Source organism: Micropterus salmoides, unplaced genomic scaffold (assembly GCF_014851395.1).
Source record: "Micropterus salmoides isolate LMB-PRFRI ecotype aquatic unplaced genomic scaffold, ASM1485139v1 Ms_hic_scaffold_20, whole genome shotgun sequence".
NCBI classification, from domain to species: domain Eukaryota; kingdom Metazoa; phylum Chordata; class Actinopteri; order Centrarchiformes; family Centrarchidae; genus Micropterus; species Micropterus salmoides.
The window spans coordinates 21347066-21370417 of NW_024041151.1; the positions used below are offsets into that span (position 1 = coordinate 21347066).

The 23352-nt window shown below is 41.3% G+C and overlaps 1 protein-coding gene across 1 annotated transcript; it reads left to right on the forward strand.

Annotated features, from left to right (window-relative positions):
- Positions 1-908: 908 nt before the first annotated feature.
- LOC119915053 (chondroitin sulfate proteoglycan 4-like) lies at positions 909-23240 on the forward strand. The gene is given in 23 exon segments (XM_038734612.1): positions 909-1125; positions 5457-5620; positions 6241-7359; positions 7510-7920; positions 8001-8122; positions 8789-8897; positions 9195-10523; positions 11235-11327; positions 11743-12240; positions 12725-12859; positions 13450-13635; positions 13807-13989; positions 14273-14449; positions 15215-15413; positions 15531-15662; positions 16401-16576; positions 16682-16877; positions 17191-17362; positions 17829-18219; positions 18694-18846; positions 19424-20005; positions 21608-22594; positions 22596-23240. Coding segments are annotated over 23 exon segments (7722 nt in total). The 5' UTR covers positions 909-1061; the 3' UTR covers positions 22740-23240.
- Positions 23241-23352: the final 112 nt, after the last annotated feature.

Sequence of the window (23352 nt, forward strand, 5' to 3'; positions counted from 1 at the left end):
CTCAATGCAAATTTCATATAACTCCAAAGTCTACACACTGGAAAGAGTAGATTTTCTTTATTCAGAGTGTGTGATGCTGCCTTGTGCATTGGTTGTGTGGAATACAAAGCAACAGATTTCCATCCATTATCTAGACCTACATATCCCTTTCAGGGTCGTGGAGGGCTAGAACCTATCCCAGTTTACATTGGATGAGAAGTGGGGTTCATCCTGGACAGGTCACCATTATAACACAAGGCTATGTCAGACTAATTTATTAATATTTATTAATTTATTGGTCCAGAGGAATTATTTTCTCAAATTTGGAAAAGACTAAGAACTGCTGTGGTAATACAGTGATGAACTTGACTTAAAGTTACATTTATTAACTAAAAAACTGGATTTAGCATAAGTTACACTTATAAGAAAACAGAAATAAGAAAACAGAAATATACTCAATTCATTTTAGGAAGACAATGATTACAAAGTGGCCCAATCAGGAGGATAATCTGTATATTTGTTTTGAACATCTTTCCCCTAATAAAGGATGATCTGTGATAAACCTTTCTAATTTTGGAGCATCAATAGACTGCAGAGCAGTTGGTTTTTCTACCAGGCTACCATGGATTTATGGATCGGTTCAATTCAGAATACACTACCATACTTCATTACTACAATAGTCTAACAAGACCGGAGATGTAGTCTCAGTGTACACATCAACAGAAACACACAGACAATCTGCTGTTCTTTCTATACAGTGCCTTGCACATTTCTTTGAATGTGTTATGACACCTCCCCCTTGTGTTCACGTTCAGTACTAAGCACTACAACAGCCAAGGGGAGGATCCGAGGGTGGAGTTTCACCTTGCTGTGCTCTGCTCATAAGCACAGGTACATTTTTTTAAAGACGGCAAGCTAAAGCCAGCAAAGCAAGTACAAGCTATTGGTGTCAGGGAAGTTGTCCGTTGTGAAAATGGCATGCAGAGCAAGTGATATATAGTAAAGACAATGGACAGCACTATCAAGCAGCCAGATGTTGCTCTTAACTAAATGCAAGTTAGATTTGAAGGGCCTAACTAACAATGGGGAGTTTTGTGGCTGATCTGTTTCTGCTCCTGCTGATTTCTACAGGACAAGTTTATGGAGGTAAGTCACTGCAGGGGCAAGGAAACCACCTTTCCTCCTAACTGTGTGATGCATATATTAAAACTGGGAACAATTATGCTACAACTTTACAGTTGAATGATTTGTTGCGTCGCTATAATACAACTGGCAATGCAGCAAAAAGGTTTTCACTACAGAAACATGTAGAAATACAGTTTTTAGAGGTTGCTAGTGCAAATTTATTGAAGGTAACATTTAACATTCATACATAAACTCTGGTCGTTTTAGTTAATCCTATCCCCTTTTATTCCCCTTTTAATGAATTGATGCAGGAGATAATTGTTATGTTGTAAATGAAGTATTGTTTTTCGTACAACCTTTGATTAAGTTAAAATGTGGCTGTGACAGTTGGCAGCTTAATGTTTAATCCAGCCTAATATTGTCTGTAGACATATGGCAATATGCTGCTGTATACTGGACATATATTTTGGCTGGATGCTTGCAGTCTCTTGATCTGGTGCCACACTGCTCACCAAATGTCCTCCTAAAGTTTGGTTTTAAAGATTAGAGTGATGTAACTTGCTTAAAACAATTACAACTGAACAGTGTCATCATTAACAAGTTGTTGCTCTTCCCTAAAAAACAATTAATTGTGCACAGAAAAATCTGTATTAATTTTATGTAAATGTTTGTTTTATCAGTGTTTCTGAATCCACACACATCAGGGTTTATTTAACACTTCACTTAGTTTTGAAAGGCCACCTCAGAGCTGGATCAGCTTTGTTAGTTGACAACTTCTCAATCAACACCTCTGATCAAATCTAAATAACTGCCACTGGAACATTAATATTTACAACCAAAGGTTGGTAAATGTGCAGGAATTACAGCATACAAGCACTGCCTCAGATAACTGTACATGTCTTTATACCTGCTTATGACAGCACATTAAAGACATGCATTCACATTCGAAGTGTGTCTGTAGCCAGATTACTAATAATCCAATGTTCACTGGTATCATAGAGGCAGATTAGAGATAGATGGACAGACATGGGTTATACTGACAGCGGGCTTATAGGCTTTATGCAGAGCAGCATGCTGGGCCGCCCTGCTGACTGAGTATTTAGCACTGGGACCAGTCTTATGGCACATAATAATAGCCTTGATAATTTTTTTTGTCTTTATTTTTTGCAGGCAGTGCATTTCCTAATCAGAGTTGCATAGGGATTTAAAGGCAATAAAAGCCTTTAAGACAATTGACACCAATGTAGGCATGAAATTAAAACAACAGAAGAGATATATAAGAATATGGAATGCAGGACAACGCACATAAAAGATATTTTCCCATTGTTTTTCCAAATTTTTGAAGTTTTCCTACATGTAAATTTTAACAAGTTGCTGAATGACTTTTTGTTCTGTGTGATGTGGGAACATAAATTATTGTCTTTCATGTAGAGCTGGACAATATGGCCAAAAATTATATCACAATAAAAAGTTTCAGATTTGTCGATATCGACAATTACCACGATATGTATCAAATTGTTATTTCTTTCGAGTTTAAAGGCTGATTTATGCTGCTGAGTTAAAGTTGAAGAAACCTGAGGGTTAATTGTGGTTTAAACTCTTCTTTATGGTCAACACCAGATGCCAAATAGTAGATAACTTCACAAATCTGAGGGAGAACATTCAAAAAAATTATGATAAAATCTTTGTCAACAAATATGCATAAGTAAAATTAAGTAGAAGCTTATTTCAGTCCTTTTTCCTCTACAAAGTAAACATCTAAACATTTATTGAATATTTACTGAACATGTGTTATATTGTTATTGAAAAAAAATATTGCGATAATTATTGTTATTGTTTTATTGTCCAGCCCTACTTTCATGTACTTACACTGTAGAGTTGTGCACACCAGATTTTGTGAGTCATTCATTCATTTAATTTCCCTGCTTTGTTTTTTATCCCCTTCATGCCAATTAGTTATTTTTATTGAGATAAGTGAAGATAGAGTTAGACTGTTGAATACTAAATACTTTCTTGTGTTCAGTCTCACTGCCACTCCATACTGCTGAACTGTTTAGACAGCTTTAGAGTTTCTAGAGTGTCCAACACACACACACACACACATACACACACACATACGCACACATCTCTCTAACCTCTATTTGCTGTGTGTTACACTTTCCACAAATTGACAGAGTGCTCCAATGCCATTGCTTTGTAGGTCAAATCGATTAAAATCAAGACTGCTTACGTTTTTCTATTCACTGATGTGAGTGGTGTGTACACTAGCCTCACTACTAAATGCAAGTACATTGTAATTGCATAGGCTAGCTAATTGCATCAGTTGAACCCCTTTTTTACGATGTTTTAGACAAAAGCATACCAAATGAAAAATTGTAAATGTAATCATTTTTAGCCACGATAACCGCATGAATCTAGGACTGACAATGGACAGGCGGTTGGTTGGTTGGTCCTCCACTTTGGTCCAGACTAAAATATCTCCACCACTATCACATGGATCAACATAAAAATTTGTACAGACATTCGTCTTTCCCGAATAATCTATCCTAATGATTTTAGAGACACCCATATTATTCCTCCAGCACCACCATGAGGTTGACATTTGGGGGTTTGTGCCATGACAATTGGTACAGACCTTCGTGTTTCCATCAGGAATAGGTTAATTGGAATAACTTGGTAATCCGTTTACATTTCATCAGGCACCATCATCATGTCAAAATGATTGGTTTATGCAAAACTAATGACATTCCTGTCAGGCTCAGCTGTACATATTTGCTAATTAGAAAATCTTAGCATGCTAACACGCTAAATCAAGATGGTGACCATGATAAACATTATACCTGATAAACTTCAGCATGTCAGCATTGCCCTTGTGAGCATGTTAGCGTGCTGATTTCTGCATTGCACTCCAAACAGCTCTGTGCTCAAGTACAGTCCAAGTGGGAAACTCTGGTTCTGAATAGTGAAGCCAATGCTGAAGTGCCTTAACCTTCATTATTTTCCTAATGGCCAGCAGGGGGCGATGCCACTGGTTGCTCCACTTCTTTAATGAGTTTATGATCTCAATCGTTACTTTCAAATCGTTTCAATACAGCATGATGTTCATTTAGTAAATTATGGTCCCATTTAGATTAAAATAGACGATAAAGCAGGGTATGCTTCGTAGACTGTATGTATGCTTCAGGGAATGGCTAAATTGTGACTGACAAGTAGCTACCACAGCGACCTGTCAGGTGTTGTAATACAACCCCTCCTCAGCATCACCCTCTTGTCCAAATATGGTCACTTCTGGTTCCAGTTAAACAAAATGCCAAACTCGAGGCTTAAAAATGGCAGTCCACAAACCAAAAGGTGATGTCACAGTAGCTACGTCCACTTTCTTTTACACAGTTTATATGGTACAGCATAGAACCACTAGCGAAGTGAGGGTGTAGCGTCTAAACCATGTTTTAATGTTCCAAGTTCAAACTAGCCATATAGGTATGTAGTTCTTATCTGAGAGGAGTTATGAGGGTACAACCATGGTCATGAATTAATTTAAATAGTTATTTACTTTTTAATTTATTTTAATTTATTTATTTATTTATTTATTTATTTGGTGGTTTCCCAATTCCAGTTAGAGATTTAAGCCCTCTAAGCTTTACACCAACAAATGATGATATTTGTGCTCTTAGAATAGCTCTGCCATTGCGAAATGTTTGCACAACTAAATGTCCAGTCTGCGTCATTTGGGTCACTAGTGAAGTCTAATTAGCATCAGAACATTTCAGGATGACCCACTCCAGAATGCATTAGTTGTCATTAATTGAATTCAGATAGCAGGTAAGTGCAGAGTAGACACCATATTGACAAGCTAGCCAATACAGATTAATGGAATAACCTTTACTGGGAGAAGGCCTTTGGTCACCAAATGTTCATTTCATTTTGTGGGTGGTAGTAGAGATTTTGTATACAGATATAACCGAGAAATGTAATTAAAAACAAAATTTAATTAGTATGGCAGTATGACGTAAATTTTGCCCTTTAATTACTTCATTAATTTGTACCTAGGAATAAAACCTTGTTTCAAATCAAGCTGAACATGATTCTGACTGGGCTGCACATCAAAACAGGACAAAATGAACACCTTACAATATAATGTAATCAGCAACAAGACAAATTACAGCCTAATATATTACTATGGAGCTAAAGTACCATCTTTCTATCAAAGTCTTAACATTATAAGCGTCACAACGTTATCTTTTTTGAAAGGACATTGGATTGCATTCAACTTCACAGATTCTCATGATATAGTGGCCACCCAATACATGTCAGGATGGACGTCTCATCTGTCTCCTTTTTCATTGTTGCAGTGTCATTCTACGGTGATGGCTATATTCACTTGCGGACAGTGGAGACATCGATTCAGACGATTCTCCATGTACGATTTCGAACCTCCAGTCAGGTGGGGCTGCTGTTTTTGGCAGCTGGACGCAGAGACTTCTTGCTGCTGGAGCTGATATCTGGTCGACTGCAGGTAGGCTAAAGCACATATTAGGATAATATCACACTTGGAAAATGGATGGCTATCATCAAGCAAAAAAAAAATAATTTTATGACACAACATTTATCAGTTTGCTTTTTGGTCAAGGAAAAAACATTTGGATTTTGGCAATATGAATACAAATCAGTCACAGTAAAACCTGTCCAGGGAAAATATTTACCATCTTGAGAAGAGCCAGCGAGAAGTCTGAACACACACAGCTTGGTGTCAAATTGCTCACAGAGAGAGAAAAATAACCCCCCTGGCACTGGCTTCTTTTCAGAACAAGTTCCTTCATGACGCAGGTTAGAAGAGAAGACCACAATAGTTTAATGAAAACTCCAAGTACATGACAAGTAACTGCTCATGAAATAGTTTGTGAATAAATCCTTTAATCTACAGTTGATAACTGCCTTGATTTTGTTTTTAATTGTGCAAACTCACCATCTCATCATCATCATGCTATGCTTGCTTTTATGTGTTTTTACTTTTTATCCTGCAACTCTTGTTGTGGCATACAAACAGACATTAGAAAGAATTGTGCGTCTTGGTTATCACCTTTCATCACTCCTTTCCTCACTTTTTCCCTCCTCTCCTACGCCTTCATCCCTCAGGTACGTCTGGACCTGGGTTCAGGTGAGCGTTCACTACGCTCAGAAAAAAGCATTCATCTTAGCGACCTGGCGTGGCACTCCATGGAGCTGACCCATGACCACCATAATGTCAACATGACCGTGGACCGAAACTCTCATACCAGCCTCCGTATGCCAGGACCAGATCTGGAGCTCAGTGTCGAGTATGGGCTTTATGTTGGTGGGGCAGCTGGACTAAACCACCCAAAGCTTCTCAACATCTCTGGCGGTTTTAGAGGTTGCTTAGATGAAGTTGTGTTCAATGAACATAACCTGCTGTCCAGTCTAAGGCCTTATTCTGGGTACAAGAGCGTCCACGAGGTATCTCTGGGCTGTAGTCCACAGTTTTCTGCAACAGTAGAAGATTCTGTAAGTTTTTTCAGCTCTAAAGCCTTTATCTCTCTCCCACCGTGGGATGTGCCACAGGAAGGAGTGTTTGAATGTGAATTACACCCCTCTGCAAGAGAAGAAGATGGCATGATCCTGTATAGCTCTGGAAACCAGGGAGGGTTTGTTGCCATAGAGATCAGAGATGGTCATCTGGTGGCAACGGTGGGAAATGAAGAGGGGAGTAAGACTGAGTTGCGTTCTCTAACACATGTACGCAGCAACCACACCTGGTACCCCATCCAGCTGCACCTGCAGCCCCACATTGTCCAGCTGAAGGTGGGTGAAGAATTCGTCAAGGCCAACCTGAGTCTGGCGCTCCAGGTTATCCAGCTCAAGGGGCCTCTCTTCCTGGGAGGGCTGAATGAAGAAGCTCGGGGAGAGGCAAGACGAGCTGGGCTACTGTCCGCTGTGCTTGGGGTGCAACTAGCTGGCCGAGGAGGCTCTTTCAAAGGCTGCCTCCGAAAAATTAGGGTGAACACTCAAAGCACGGGCCTACCTCAAGCTGCCATCACTAAGGACATCACTGTGGGCTGTAAGACAGGGCAAGCTCCAGATGCAGTGACATTGACCAGCCCAACAGATCATCCCGAGTTTGATGTTACAACCACACATCCAATCACCAACAATAAAAAGAACCCTAACTTTTTGTTGTTGAGAAAACTAGAGGTAGCGGAGGGAAGCCGAGCACCACTGGAACCCAAACACATGAGGGTAGGACTGGTTTTCTCCTGCTGCTCTGCTTCTAGTTTTCACTTTTAGTTATTTGACATGTTTCTTATACATACATGTCAGTGAAAATAAACTGGAGTTATGTAGTTTCCACATGTGTATAAGTCAGTTCCTATTTGCACTCTCTTTCAGGTGAATCTGGATTTTCGGAAACTGGGCATTCATCCATCCCAGTTGATGTTCCGCATTGAGGGTCAGCCTGTCCATGGCCAGCTCCGGCTGGACCTCAGTCCAGACCCTGATGGGATGCTGGACAAGGGGCAGGAGAGGACTATCACAATAGGAGCAGAAGAAGTTGACCGGACTTTCAGTATGCTGGACCTGTGGCAGGGCAGGGTAATGTATGTTCACAGTGGGTCAGAGGACCTGCAAGACTTCTTCATGTTTTCAGTCTTCTCCAGTAGTAAGAGGGAACTTCCTGCATTTCTGAAGGGCAACCGCCTGCACCGGTTTGATATCAGTATCAGTCCTGTTAATGATGCACCTGTGCTTAGCCTGCCGGAGGGAAATCTTTTCACTCTAGTGGAGAAGTCCAAACGAGTGGTAGGTACAACAGAATGCCTGGATGGTATGTATGTGTGTATAGTAGAAAATAAAAATGAATACAACCACAATGTCCCCAGCTGACAACAGATGTGCTGAGAGTGTTGGACCCTGACAGCAGTCCTGCAGAGCTGGTGTTCAGCTCCCTGGGAAACCTCAACACTGAGGCCGGACATCTTGAGCACCAGGATTACCCCGGCAGGTTTGTGCTACGGCTTCCGAGGCTTTACAGTGCCTCCAAATCTTCTTCCAATCATAGAGCTTCATAGAGTAAAGCAAGTTGCTTTATATATATATACATATACTGTATAGGAGCAGCAAAGAAAGATGGTTTTGAAAAAAAAGGTTTAGACAAAACATATTTCAAAGACTTTTTCTTATTTATTTGTGCTAGCAAAGTTTTGTAAAGTTATTATTTTATATATCTGTGGTTGCCAGATTTTGATACGGTATTTGGGTGTCACATTCCACATTCACTCTAAGCCACTTTTGTCACCTTGTTGCACCTGGCTACATAACCAAAATTAATGCTAGCTGCTACTAGATGTGTCAAACCTGCAGTGCAGTACTTTCGTCTCCCTCTTCAACACGTGCTTATGACATTCAGAAATAGTTAGAAAAATACAGAGACACTATTCCAAGACAATAATCCATTATTTTTGTAAATGTTGAGTAAATGTTATAGCTACATAGCCTATTATTGATCATTTTATTCTGATAACTAAACAAACTGATAAGTGTGACCTCAATACTATTCTGTAGCCGATCCTGACCGCCAATCTCCTTTTGTAGCATCAGACAAACGAGCAGAGTCGAAAACCGAACAAAACAGAACATGAAAGTTAACATCAATGCATCTATCTTCCAGGGCTATTAACTTGTTCTCCCTGAATGATCTGGAGGAGGCTAAGATCAGCTTTGTTCACACTGGGGTGCCCACCTCCAGGCTGGCTCTCAGGGTTAGCGACGGGATGAAGGTAAGTAATGTAATCTAAGTGTTAATTAGCAAATGTTAACAAGGTAAACTTCAGTATGTTAGCACTTTGTCATTGTGAGCATGTTAGCTTGTGTTAGCATTTAGCTCAAAGCACAGTACAGCTTCTCAGAGCCATTAGCATGATTGTTTTATTGCACACACACATTTTACATGTTGCCATTATGTTATATTGGCCTAATTAACCATCTGCTCCTGTTTATCAAATCTCCTCCTCCCTTGTTTTCTCTCCCTTTGTCCCGTCTCATCTCCTATCCTCACCTCCCTGTCCTTTCCACAGATGAGCAACACAGTAGTTTTGAGAATTATGGCAGTGGCACTCAAACATGAACTGGTGAATAACACTGGACTTGAGGTGAACCAAGGCGGGGCTTCCTTCATCACAAACTTTCACCTTGCAGTACAAGTTAATGTGGCTGGTCAGGCAGTAGATATCCGCTATGACATTACAGAGCTGCCACAATATGGTGAGCTCCAGAGGTTGCACTCAAGCGGTGACTGGAAACCGACTACTTCCTTCTCTCAGAAACTCCTAGAAAAAGAACGGATCCGATACCTCAGCACTTTCCATGGCCTTCAGAAGCAGAACAACATCACTGACCACTTCAAATGTAAAATCAGCATTGGTTCCCTGGCTACCGAGGAAGTCGAATTCCTTATTATGGTACGCTGGATCCACTTCAAAATCACACGCAGCAAGATGGAGGTCAACGGTGTTCAGACTGCTGCTGTCACTCCCGAGGATCTGCATGTGATTTCTAAGGGCGTTAAACTCAACGAGAGTGACCTCTACTTCAGGCTCCTAACAGTCCCAAAGAAAGGGCAGCTATTCCTCAACAACAGAGTTCTACAAAGGAACTCAACCTTCAGTCAAAAGAATATCACGGATGGCTCGGTGAAGTACGGGTTGCTCAACAGGCTGCACGATGACACAAGAGACACATTCAGCTTTCAGGTGTTTTCAACACTTGCCAACTCTACTAGTTACGACTTCAGAATCAACATAAAAGCAGAGTCAACCGCCATCGATGTTGTAAACAAAGGCCTTTCAATCCTGGAAGGAGGAAGTAAAGTCATCAACAAAGATATTTTGTTTACGCACACAGCAAGTAACCGGGAGGTCCACTACAACATTACGGTGAGCCCCAGGCACGGGCAGATAAGAAAGATCAACCTTTCCAACTCAACTTCCATTAATGACAACGTTGTGACATTCACAAATCAGGATATCATTCGGGAGAGGATCATGTACGTTCATGATGACAGCGAGACCAAGCAGGATTCCTTCACTTTTCAAATTGTGGTTTACAAACTGCACAAACACACCAGCAAGAAGGAGGACAGAAACACAGCCGAACACACCTTTAATATCTCTGTGCAGCTCGTCAATGATCAGAGACCTGTCAGGGTTGTCGATAAAGTTTTCCATGTGGCCCGCGATGGGCAGAGATTGGTGACGTTAAATGACCTTTGTTACCAGGACGATGACTCGGACTTTCAGGACAGTTGGTTGGTGTACACGCGGAGGGGGATTCCCATGGGGGAGCTGGTGCTGGCCAGTGATACCAGTCACAAGCTGTATGAGTTCACACAGCGGGACCTCGAGCAGGTTCGCACCATTATAGATTCTTGCTCGTCCAGGTGGCAGAATATTTATAATCAGTAAGACAAAGGTATATGGATTTGCTGTTATGTTTTTGTGCCATGACGTCGACAATCCTCATGTGATCCTCAACGTCATGCAAAAATAGATTTATACGCCTTGCAACTTCCCAGTAGAAATGATGAAGCCTCTTCAAGGAGTAAACTAGTTTGCAGGAAACACTGCCCAACCACATTTAAAGGCAAACATGTATATGAATTGTTATAAATGACTACACTCAGAGTTGGCGCGGAAAGCCTGATGTAATACAAAGGGGTGAGATGTGACTTTCAGACAGTCTGTTCTCAAATGTATTCATGTGTTGCACCTGGTTGAAGAATGGAAAAAGAGAGCTTGAGAGAGAAGTTCAAATTCTTCATTGTTTCTCACCTGTGCAACAAGTGGGAGTGCCTGTCAGATTAGTGATTTTGGAAAGTTGTAAAAATTGTAGGACGCAGCCCCCCAATTCCAATGTTGGTGTGGAGAGACGGGGATTGCAGTTTGAAGGTCCGACAATGACTTTAAAACAGCAAATCCAGCTGCCTTTGACCTGTAGATATTCTGTTTTACTTAACGAGTAATACTGGTGTTTCTTAAGTTTGTAAATGTTTCTTTGTAAAGCCCGCTGATGCCTTTTCCTCTTCTGTCATCACCCCCTCTTCTTTTCTCTCCTCTCAGAAAAAGGTGTTGTTTGTCCACAGAGGGGTGAGTTTCGGGCGTTTTGTGCTTTTCGTATCAGATGGGAAACATTACGTTTCAACACTGCTGGAGGTGATTATTATGTCTTCACAATCTATGTATTTTACATTTGTTTTATTAGCCAATGTTAGCCAAGAGGCTAATTTTTAAATTATGTCGATTGACCACATGTTAATTGAACACTGAAATAAATAGAAATCATCATCATGTAAAATCATAACAAGAGAAGGCAGGCAAAAACATAAAAGCCTCTAAGAACAGAGTTAAAAGATAAAAAGTAGAGGAAGTGAAGCAGTGTGTTGGTGGTTTACCTTAAATGTTTATTTATAACTTTTTCTACAAATTATTTGCTGCTAATTAAATATTGTATTTAATTAAATATAATTTTTAGTGTGATAAGTAAACCATGTGATGTTGGTAACATGTTCCTGACAGCTGCTATATAAATAATTCATTTCTGTCTCTGTTGTGTAACTGCCTGGTGCAGGTGATTGCCCAGGATCCTTACCTTCAGGCTGAGAACAACACAGGCCTCACAGTGCAGCGAGGTGGGATCACTGCCTTGACCTCTGCTAACCTCAGCATCTTCAGCAACCTTGACATCCGAGACCCACGGGAAGTGACATTTGAGGTCTTCCTTCCACCTAAACACGGTGTGCTCTGCTTTAACGGTGGTGATCGTGAGACTGTAACAGAAGCACATGCAATTTCAAGATTCACCCAGCAAGATTTGGTGGAGGGGCGCCTAGCGTATCACCACGACGGCAGCCAGGAATTGTCAGATTGGTTCAATGTGACGGCAAGAGCAAGGGAGAAGAGCACAGAGAGTCGATTGGACAGAGGGAGGAGGGAGGTACATCTGGACATCGGAGTGCCAGTAAAGGTCTACCTGGAGAGTCACCAGAGGCCGCCAACGGTCCTAAGTAACCATCCAGTGGTGGTGGTGGAGGGACAGAATGTCTCCATAAGCAAGGAGCACTTAGAGGTAAGCTAATAACCATAATGCAGTATATGACTAATCGATTACTTAACCAGGTGGTCACTTTCTTGCCTGTATTTGTATCTGATATTGCAGAAGTTACTCAATATTTGACATGGAAAAATATCAAGATTTATTGTTTATTGTCTGTAACTGCAACCATATTGCAGGGATTTTATGTATGTAACAGACTGCTTTCTAAGTGATATATTGAAAATTAAAATGAATTAGAAATTAAAAATAGAAATTAAAATGACAAAACTCAACAAACAACAAACTCTCATGTTCATTGCAATATTTATTTTGTTTCTATACCAGTTGCCCTCCTGTAGTACATCACTCCTGTGATCTTTCAAAGTTTATTAATGTCATAGTTTAATGCCATTGTTGTAGTTTTGCATGCCGGACTTCCTCATCTTCTAGCGTACATACTGTATGTATTATATAATTTCCATGTTTTTTGAAAATGTATACTGTTTTGTTTGAACAGGTGGTTCATGAGGACAGCCGGCCCGCAGAGATAGTTTTTAATGTCCAAAGTCCTCCCACCCTGGGCTTCCTTCAGAGGATTCCCCCCAGCCACAAGCACCAGAACAACAATGGAGAACAGCAGCACCTCTATCAAGTACAGCCAATTTCACAGTCAACAATTAACACAGCTTTTGTTTAGGTTTAAAGCAGACTTCACAAGAGCATATAGCTTTTGGTTATATGTGAAAGAGATTTCTGAATTTCTGAGTGTTTTGTCTTCGCTTTACTTATATGTCTGAAGCGGGTAGGGCTCAATTGGAAAAATGTGAAGTCCCAGAGTTTAGCAACATTAGAATCAAAATGTGGGGGTCAAACCACACCCACACAGTCCAGATGAAGGAAATTTGAAGTTTTTAACTGTTAAACTCTAAATAAATATTTACATAGTAGGCTTTATCCTAACTAACAAACTCTAACTGTTGCTTATTTAGTCGTGAATATTTAATCTTATAGAGACTACAGCTTTAAAACCACATATTAAGGAGTTTTAATGAAAGCAAACCAAAAAGAGACTAAAAAGCCTAATCAGGTATTTATTGTAGTTTCACTATAAGTGAAATTATTTCACCTTCAAGTAAGAACCTAACTGGCCCCAAAAGTTGCACATTTCAGCTTTAAATTGTCACGCAGGATTCACACAGAAACAGGACTTGATTGGCTCGTCTGCTCCATTCCTCCATGCAGGGCACCAGAGAGCAGGCAAGAAACTCCTTCACCCAGGAGGACGTCAACCAAGGATCGGTGATCTACCATCAGCAGGCTACAGGAAGCACCAGCGACTCTGTTCTGCTGGAGGCAACAAATGGGGTCACAAAGGTCGGACCTATCAGGCTGGAGATTGATATCATCCCCATCCTGCTGCCTCTACAGGTACAGAATGTACATTATGTCCCGATGTTAGATGACATCAAAAAAGGAAAGAATTTTATTAAAGGAGAGAAATTCATTTTCCCAGCCAAAGGATTACACAAAGGTGGAATCGATTGATAAGTTAGTCAATGTCTATGTGACCTTCTAAAGATCTGTTGGTATATTCTGTAGGTGTCTGATCTGACCCTTGATGAGGGGTCGTCCCTGCCGCTGACCTCTGACATCATCAAGGTCGCCAATCATCACTTCTCAGGGATGAACTTCCTGTACCAGGTCATTGATTCACCGCGACATGGACACTTGGAGCACAGCCGGATCCCGGGGATGCCCATCACTGCTTTCACTCACACTGAGGTATGACTGAGCACGCACACACACAAATCTGTCATAAAACACACTTTCCTTTGTTGTGTTGCTGTGTTCCAGCATTTTCGACATCGAAATTATTGGTTTTATGGGGTTATGACAATGACTACCTCATGGTTTTGAAACATCCATTTCTGACAGGTTTTATATTTAATTAAATGGGGAACACTCATCTCTGTGTGATAACACGTTTACTGTTTTTTTAATTTTATAAGGGTCATGTCAGAATAAATCTCTACATGAACCTTCTCCACCTCTCTTTTCTGTCCAGGTGGAACGTGAGTACATCTCCTATATCCATGACGGCAGTGACACACAGAGAGACAACTTTACCATTGTGGCTAATCAGACGGAAATCAGAAAGCACAGTCTGCCCTGCACAGTTCACATCAATGTCAAAGCCGTCAATGATGAGACTCCTGTTGTTACAACCAACAAGGGTTTAAAGGTAAGGTAATAGGACACGTTCGTGAGAAGTAGATAGCATCATCTTTTCTGATTAAAGACAGGCCGTATAGGATTACTTCCAACTATGTTTTTGAAAAAAATCCTAACTAGCATTTTGGAGAAATGTGTCTCAGGAAAACAGGGAATTGTGCACCAAGATATTTTTGAGTTAATACAAAACAATCTATACATACTATTACAGTTACTCCAAGTTACAAGTTTATTTGTAACTGTAAAATGTTCTGCTTAGCAAAAAAGAATAGTATTTCGGACATACTGCTTTTTAACTGCGAGTTAGACGAAAAGATCAATACTACTCTCATGTCATGGCCAAATGTGAAGCTACTCTATAGAGCCAGCAGGCGATTAGCTTATCTTAGCATAAAGACTTTGTCAAGTAAAACCATAACTTGTTGTTTCTATAGCTCTGCTTGTGTACAGATTAGACAAATGAAATATGATGTGCTAACTACTAAAATTTTGAGATGTTGGTAGGCAGATTTCTTTACCTTGTGACAGAGCTAGCTGTTTCCCCGTTTCCAGTCTTTGTTCTAAGTGAAGCTAACCACCTTCTGGCTCTAGCTTCATATTTAGCATACAGACATACAGACATTAGAGTGGTATCTATCTTGTCACCTAACTCTTGCCAATAAAGAAAAATAAGTTAATTTCCCAATGTGTCAAACTATTAATAGCTTTACTACTAGTTAAGTTAAGTTAATAGCCTCTATGACCTTTCTTTCCATCTTTCCTCATGCTTCCTCAGGTGTGGGTGGGTTCAGTGACAGAAATCACCATAAATGATCTTAGAGCAGAGGACTCAGACACGCTGCCCGGGGTACTGGAGTTCATCGTCACGCCACCCAGCAACGGCCACCTGGCCCTGAAGAGCGCCCCATCCAGACACATCCTAAACTTCACCCAGGATCACATACAAACCGGACAACTAGTGTTTGTGCACAGTGGTGAGCAAAAATCTATTTACACCGTGTTTCTCTCGACTTTTACACTAACAAATGAGTCTGGAACAAATGTAGGAATAACTGCTCAGTTTTCTTGATGTTGACTCTGTTCTTGTGCAGGTGCTTTGTCGGGTGGCTTTCATTTCCAGGTAAATGACGGCGTGAACTTCGCCCCTCGCCAGATCTTCAGCACAACTGCCCACTCTCTGGTCCTTACCCTGCAGAGAAATCATCCAATGGAGGTCTACCCAGGTGGTTTGACACTCTGGACTTGCACAAAGTCAGCTAAAGAGTTTCTTAAGCAGGCATTTTTCTGCTCAAGTACAGTATCTACATGTGATTTTAAAATCCAAACACTTATCAATATGGGTATTTGGTATTTGAACTCTCCAGCGCCATGAGAAGATTTATTAGATAGGAAAACATGTATTAACATCAAATGCATTTATTTTATCTCTCTAAATGTTTAATAGTGTTTAGCCTCATTGTATGCTTATTGATAATCTGAAATCTGAAAGCTATCCAAATGTAGTGCAATTTTATAACAATAGCACTAGGTGGCATCACTAGTGTAAGCATTAGCCCACTGCATTATGTTTCTGCCTATGCAAACACATTACAGTACCTCAGTGCCCAGTTAGTGTCAGTGCCACATTCCACTTTATCTAACGGTTAACGTTAAGCGGTTCTAGCCTGTAAACATACACACTTGTCAGTAGTTTCTGTAGTCAAGGTTACATAAGTGAAGCTGTTACTCTGATAGATAGCCAAGTATAGAACATTCACTATTGTAGTTTCTTGCTTGTATAGTACTTGTTGTGATAAAGATAGCAAATTATAATATTCTATTTAAAATTTGTATTCAGATTTTACAACCATGGTGCAAGTATGGATTATGTACTGATATTACATGTAACCAGGATCATTGACTGCCTCCTCTCTGTCGCTGTGAGCTTTTCCTCTCTCTCACTGTCTTTGTTATCTTTAAAGGCTCTGTGACACCAATCACTCAGCAGGAGCTTCAGGCCATAACCAACGATGTCATTGATGTCAGAAGAAACCACTCTGTGGTGTTTGCAGTGACCGATCCTCCTAAACTTGGTCGCCTGGTCCGACGTATGCGCGATAACTCTACACTAAACATTTCCACGTTCACACAAAGCATGGTAGGGGTGTGTGTGTTGTTGTTGTTGTTGTTCAAAACATTTGTTAACTTCTCTAATAAAAAAAGGCCCTTTCTCCCTCCTCATTTGGTTGTGTCTGTTTCTCAGGTGAATGATGGAGTTATCTTGTATGATCAGAACAAGCCAGAGTCAGTGGGATGGTCAGCTGCAGACACTTTCTCTTTCACAGTGTCCTCACCTCCAGCTTTCCTTCCTCCACACACCTTCACCATCTTAATCTCCTACCAGGCCAACGAACATCACGACAACCTTCAACACAGGACTAGACTACTGAACAATGCAGGTATTGTGCGACCGTGTGTGTTTTTATTTAAAAATTGCATTTTTTCTCTCAGTACAGAATAAACAGTTAATTAATACTACAAGTTACTAATTACTAATCCAAATTAATAAATACTTCTGGTGTTCTGCATGTACATTAGTATTTAACCTCTTAAAATAGCATTACAGCTTGCATTCATGAGTAGCTCAAGATACAACAGGGTGAACTCTGGAAAGACAAAGCCAGGTTAAATACTTTAAGATGAATAAACACTTTTACCAGGAAGAATATAAATTGAAGGGGACCAATTTAGGTGTTTGTATCTGTCATTCAGGTGCTGTGGTGGCTGAGGGAGGCAAGGTGATGATTGACAGGTCTAAACTCGATGCCTCCAATCTGCTTGGGAAAGTTCCAGAGCCTCACCGGAAAGACCACCACATCCTGTACCGTGTGATCTCCCTGCCACGCCACGGGGCTCTGTCTATACGAGGACACAACCTCACCAGGTGCTTGGCTCCGTTCTTGGTATCACAGGAAATGAGCATGACACTAAAATCAAAATGGGTCATACCAGATCTAAGGCACAAATACATCAGTTAAACACAGTAACGCAGACACTTTTCTAATTGTCATTGTCAAAATTGTCAAAAAAAGGATATATTGATGAAAATCAGCGCTGACTTCAACAAAAACAATCAACAAACAATATCAACCTAAAGGCACTGTATTGAGGCACTGTGTGGAGACATTTTGAACTGAATTTTTTGCAACAACATTAAATAAAGTCTCAGGTAAAGAATATCCAGTATAGGCCTTCGGGTTTGATGTATATACAGTATATATATATATATAATGTATACTGTATATATTCAACTCATGCATGGTTTCCATCCTTATCTTTATAGTTATTTTTTCAAGACAACCTTGCAAATGTGAAATAAATAATGAGCTTTTTACCCCTTCTTTTCTCAGGAACCAACCTGATTTTTCCCAGGTCACCCTAAACAAGTTAGGCATCACATACATCCACGATGACTCAGAGACGACGAGCGACAGCTTTACTTTCCGGGCTTGGGTGGCTCCTCTGGATCTCTCTTCTTCTTCCTCCTCATCTTCCTTGTCTGCCTTTTCCTCTGATTCCTCCTCCTCCTCCTTTTCCCCTCTCTATTCAGCCTCATCGTCCTCCCTTACTTCAGTAGATGCGGTTTCTCACCACCGCGTCAAGGACAGCCTGGCGGTAACAGAGACGTTCAACATCACAGTGACGCCGGTCAACGACCAGCCGCCACTCATCAGGAGCAGAACACCGAGTATGAAGGTCGTAGTCGGAGAGAGAGTCGCAATCGGACCAGACAATCTGCAGGTGGTTAAGAGTGCAGGCGTAGCTGCAGTCAGCGCTGCACAGTTAGGGTTAAAAGTTTTTTACTTTTTCTCAGTATCATTGGCGACAACATTTTATATGTTATGCTACAGAAAGTGCCAATGTCACACCACATTAAATTAACTTAATACTTTATATAAGTAAAATGTGTTTTTATTTTCCAGTGATTCACTGGACTATCTAGCAGATTTAGCTGTTACATTTTTAGAATTTTATTTATTTATTTATTTTTATTTTAGGAATTTAACATATAAAGAAGGTTTTAGGAGACAATATTAAACATCAACAGTAATCCTCCAGTGCATAAAGCATCAAAAACCATCAAGTCACAGTAATAACATGTCAAATGATGGTGACATTTTGAGATCTATTAAAACAGCAGCAACAATGTTTGAATACGATGAACATTCCTTTTGGAGTCTTATAAAATACAATCCTGTCAATCTACATGTCCAGGTTGAGGATCATGACACACCTCCAGAGGAGCTGCACTACCTCGTGATCAGTAAGCCCAGCAACGGTTACCTGACGCTGGGGGAAAGACCGGAGCCAGTGACCTCCTTCACCCAGTACGACGTCAACCACGGCCGGCTGCACTTTACACAGCAGGTGAAGAGTCAGTCTGCTGACAGAGACATTACGGCTCCGGTTCTTTTTGGCAAATGTGTGTGCATTAGGGATGTCCATTTGAAGCCTCTATGTCCGTCATTCTTACATGATTATTGTGTAAGAATCTGATGGCATCTGATACATTGCTGTCTAACCAGATTGTGTTCTGATATTGCCACTAGGGGTTGCCTAAGACTCAAATGTTCAAATCCTACAAATCCGAGGGGTTTTATTATCCTCTGTGTCAAAAAAATTAACGTTACAAAGATCCAAATCATAGAAATAGGTTTTATGTTTTGTGACATGTGGATGCACTGGGCTTTAGGTTTTTTTTTAAATGTATTTGTCCTGACTTTCAGGTAGCCAGTGATTTCCATTCTTTTCATTGTGGTGTGGAACTCAGCTTCAGATATGTAATTCATCAGCATGTCTTATTTTTGTCAGTTACATCAGTATTGTGTGGTAATGCAGCTAAGAGAAGAGGCTGTTTTGAAACATTTATGTTCTTTTCTTTCTTTCTTTCTTTTTGTGCTTTCCCATTCCCATTTTCTATTCCTTCCTGTGGTCCCTGTGTCAGGGTGAGCCCTCAACAGGTGTTTTCTACTTCAACGTGACCGACGGTCATCATCGTCCACTCTACAGACTGTTCAGTGTGGAGGTGATAAAGCCCCGTGTCTCCATGGTGAACAACACTGGCCTGTCAATGGTTCAAGGCAGGACTGCTGTGGTCCTGACAACCCACCAGCTTGCAGCTCAAACCAACAGTCGCAGCCGGGCCAACATCACCTACACGGTCACCACACACCCTCGCCACGGACGCATTGCCATTAATGACCAAGAAGTCACGACCTTCTGCCATGAGGACCTGCAGTTTGGCCGTGTTGTCTACCACATGACCGATCTCAGTGAATCAGAAGACAGCTTCCAAGTCTCAGTGTCAGCCTCGTCCCCCGATGTCGACTATGGAAATGTGACAGCGCAGACGGTGAATGTAACTGTGCGGCCTCTGATCTACCTGAGAGAGCCAGTAAGAGTGCCCAGCGGTATCGCTGTGAAACTGGGGAAAGCCATGATTGATGCCTCTGAGCTGGCGAGAATCAGCCGAGCCGACCCGGTCTTTGAGGTTCTGTCTTCACCAAAACATGGAAAACTAGTCAAGGTAAAGCTGTTCATTGTAAGCTTTTGATAAAGTTTGACATACCATACTGGTGTTTTTGCATAATAGCTTAACTCCAACATGTGTACATATTAAACTTGTAGAAACTCGACACTTGGTTGTGACTGGATATCTAATAAAGTCAACATTTTTTGTCAAACCAACTTAAAATGTCTTTAAAAAACTACACCTAGGAATCGGTGCATTTCATTAGGTCGACTGTCAAGGGTGTCATTATCCCCTTTACCCCCTGTAGTAACTTCCAGGGAAATGCAGGATATGTCAGAGAGTGAGGAAGGAAGTCGCAAACATAACTAAACGTAACGTGAATAAAACATTAATACATTACCTTGTCCCTGAACATGATTTTTGCCGGAGTCACATCAGATAGATTGTTATTGGCAATGGTGGTCAGTGTTGGGAAGTTACTCAGAAATTGTAATATATTACTAGTCACTTATTACTCCTTAAAAAAGTTATATTATTACTTTACTTATTACTGGGTGATAAAAGTAACTAGTTACGTTACTATATTACTTCCAGTGTTTCCCACAGAATGACAGCGGGTGGGGCGGGTGGTTGGTTAAATCCCAACTTTTAAACAGCTGTTTTACTGCACATGTAGCCTGTTTATAAGAGAAGTATTCAGTAGTTACAAAACGCTACGTTAACGCCACTCTCTCCCTACGAGTCCGAGCATCAGTGGCAGCAGCTGCCGGAGTTTCTTTCTGTAAGTTTCATGTCGCTGTGCTGCTTCAGCAGAAGCTTCAATAAATCGGATGTAGAAATGTTCGCGGTTGAAAGCTTTTTGCTGGTCGCACAGAGTTTACAGTAGATGATAATGTTCTTTGCATCTTAGACTGTGACACAATAATGGCAGCAGCTACTTAAAGCTGTGGAAAGAACGCCTCTCTCCCTCGTTCTCCATTCTTCCTTTAGTGTTTGGCTATCAGCGGACATTAACAACAAAGTCCGGTCCAGCTGAGCTGCCGCACAGTCGTGGATTTACGTCAAAGATGGTGTGTTCAGTAACGAGTAACGCAGCGTTACTTACCTTAGTAACAAGTAATAATATTACCGTTTTAGAAAAGTAATTAGTTACACTACTTAGTTACTGGGAAATGTAATATTATTACTGTCCAACACTGGTTGTTTACCAATGAAGACAACAACTCCCATGATTCCATACTAATTACATACTTACTATGTGTTTAACACACAGACACCAGTCGCCTATTAGCCCTGAACAGGAACATGTTACAAAATGTGTCAGTTAGTAAATTAAGTTTAAAGTTTACCTTCTTTAAAGAGTAACTCCAGGCACCAGGCAGAAAATGCATGTTTCACTACTCTGTGGTTGAACGTTTCAAGTGTGTTGTATCCCTGACTACACCCAGCCTCACTAATAGGTGTGAAAGTGCCAGAAGTGTGCTCTGTAACACTGTAAACCTGTTTTTCTGCTGGTGTAAAATATCCTGTATTTAATTTTAAGTAATTGTGTTTGTTGATGTGTTGATCTATAATATAACCTCTGTTACTAATAGTGTAATCATCTGATTTCAGTTCACTCTTTCTTATGCTGTGTCTGTGTGTACATGTATACAGATGACCTATGACCCTAACCGAGCATCAGAGGTCCTGAAGTCTTTTACGTACAGAGATGTGGTGCAAGGCCGGGTCGCCATCGAGGAGACTCTCAGTGATGGTGACAACCAGCTCCATAATAACAAATCAGCACTCACAACAGCTCAAGGCCACGCCCCCGCCACACCTCTCAATGATTCTTTCATCTTCCTACTGAAGGCCGGAAACGTCCAACCAGCGAAAGGCGAGCTTCACTTCACCATCTTTCCCCACCACCAGATGCATCATGGTCTGAGTGTTTCAAATAAAGCAGATGGTGCAAGTCACAAACACACGACGAGCCGTCTGCCCACACATAATAGGACCACTACCAAAGGAGGTGGACGAGGGGGATCCACGACGCAAAACGGGGTCGGTTTGCCCCCGCACATTTTGTCACATAAGAACAACAGGACACAGCACAAGTTAAGGCCTCACAACCGCTGGGCGAACCACACGCGCAGCGGGAGTCATGGAGGAAGGTCAGGGAGCGATGCAGAGGGAGCAGGAGGAGGTCACAGTCATGCCCCACAGCCCCACACTCCCTCTATCTCAGACAAACCCGGCCCGGTGAACCATCCTAACACTCACCCGGTTCACGTTGAGGTCCTCCCTCGCCCCGCTGCTGACCCTCTCCTCATCATCCTGCCACTGCTGTCGTGTTTGCTACTCATCGTAATCCTCATAGTTTTGATTCTGGTGTTCCGCCGCCGCAAGGAGAAACAGGCCCGGCTGCGGCTTCTCCAGCAACTCGCTGCAATGGGGTTACCCCCTGAAGAGGGCACTGACGGCAGCCCTTACCTGGGCCAGGCAGAGCGGAGTGTTGCTATGCCCTCTGTGGTTGTCACCCCGCTGGGCCCTAGAAGCTGCCCCACCTCTCCCAGGGTACCCATTAGTCCTAGAAGGAGGAGTCTGGCCCCTGGGATGACCTTCTGGGGACCATTTGAAGCTGACGGGGCAGGTGATGATAAGGAATATTAGACATGGTAACATTAGTGAAAGAGATTATGGACCATGTGGTGGTGCTGTACCAGATTTCACTGCAGGATTCAAGACCTCTCTGAGATCTATGTCCCTTACTCCGACTCTTAAAGACAACCACTACTGGGTCTGATGGAAGTAATTCAAAGACAAACTGTGCCTTAGTGGTGTATTTTTGGTGTGAAGGGTGTAAATGGCATGTGCGTACTCTCCAGGGGACATCTATAGTCATCTAAGGCACAGCTGAAACTTTTTAAAAACATGACAAAAATATGCACATTTGTTGAAGAAATTGTTGATTTTCGTAGGGAATGTATAAATCCCTTTATATTTAAGTAATTTCACTGAACCGACTTGAACTGAACACATCTTTGTTGTAGTGTACTAAAAAACAATGTACTGAAAAACTGTTATTTCAACTGTAAGACATTCTAGGAGGTGTGAGGTACTGAATCCATTATAATTGCTTAGGCAGCTGTTTGCCATTTTCTTTGGTCAGATTTAATGTAGCAAAATTTTAAGTTATCTTAAATGTGTCATACAACTGGTAATTGACACCTCTCGCGTACAATATTGTAACTGTACGGAGTTGATGTGTGTAAACTATGTATGTTAGCTGTTAGATCATAGTGTTTGTCCAAACAATCTTTCAAGTCCAACATCTTAATAACATTTACCCCTCATTCTGTTTCCTTTTATTTTGTTACAGCTTAAGGTGGTGAGCTGTGTCTAGTTCAGCATTAACA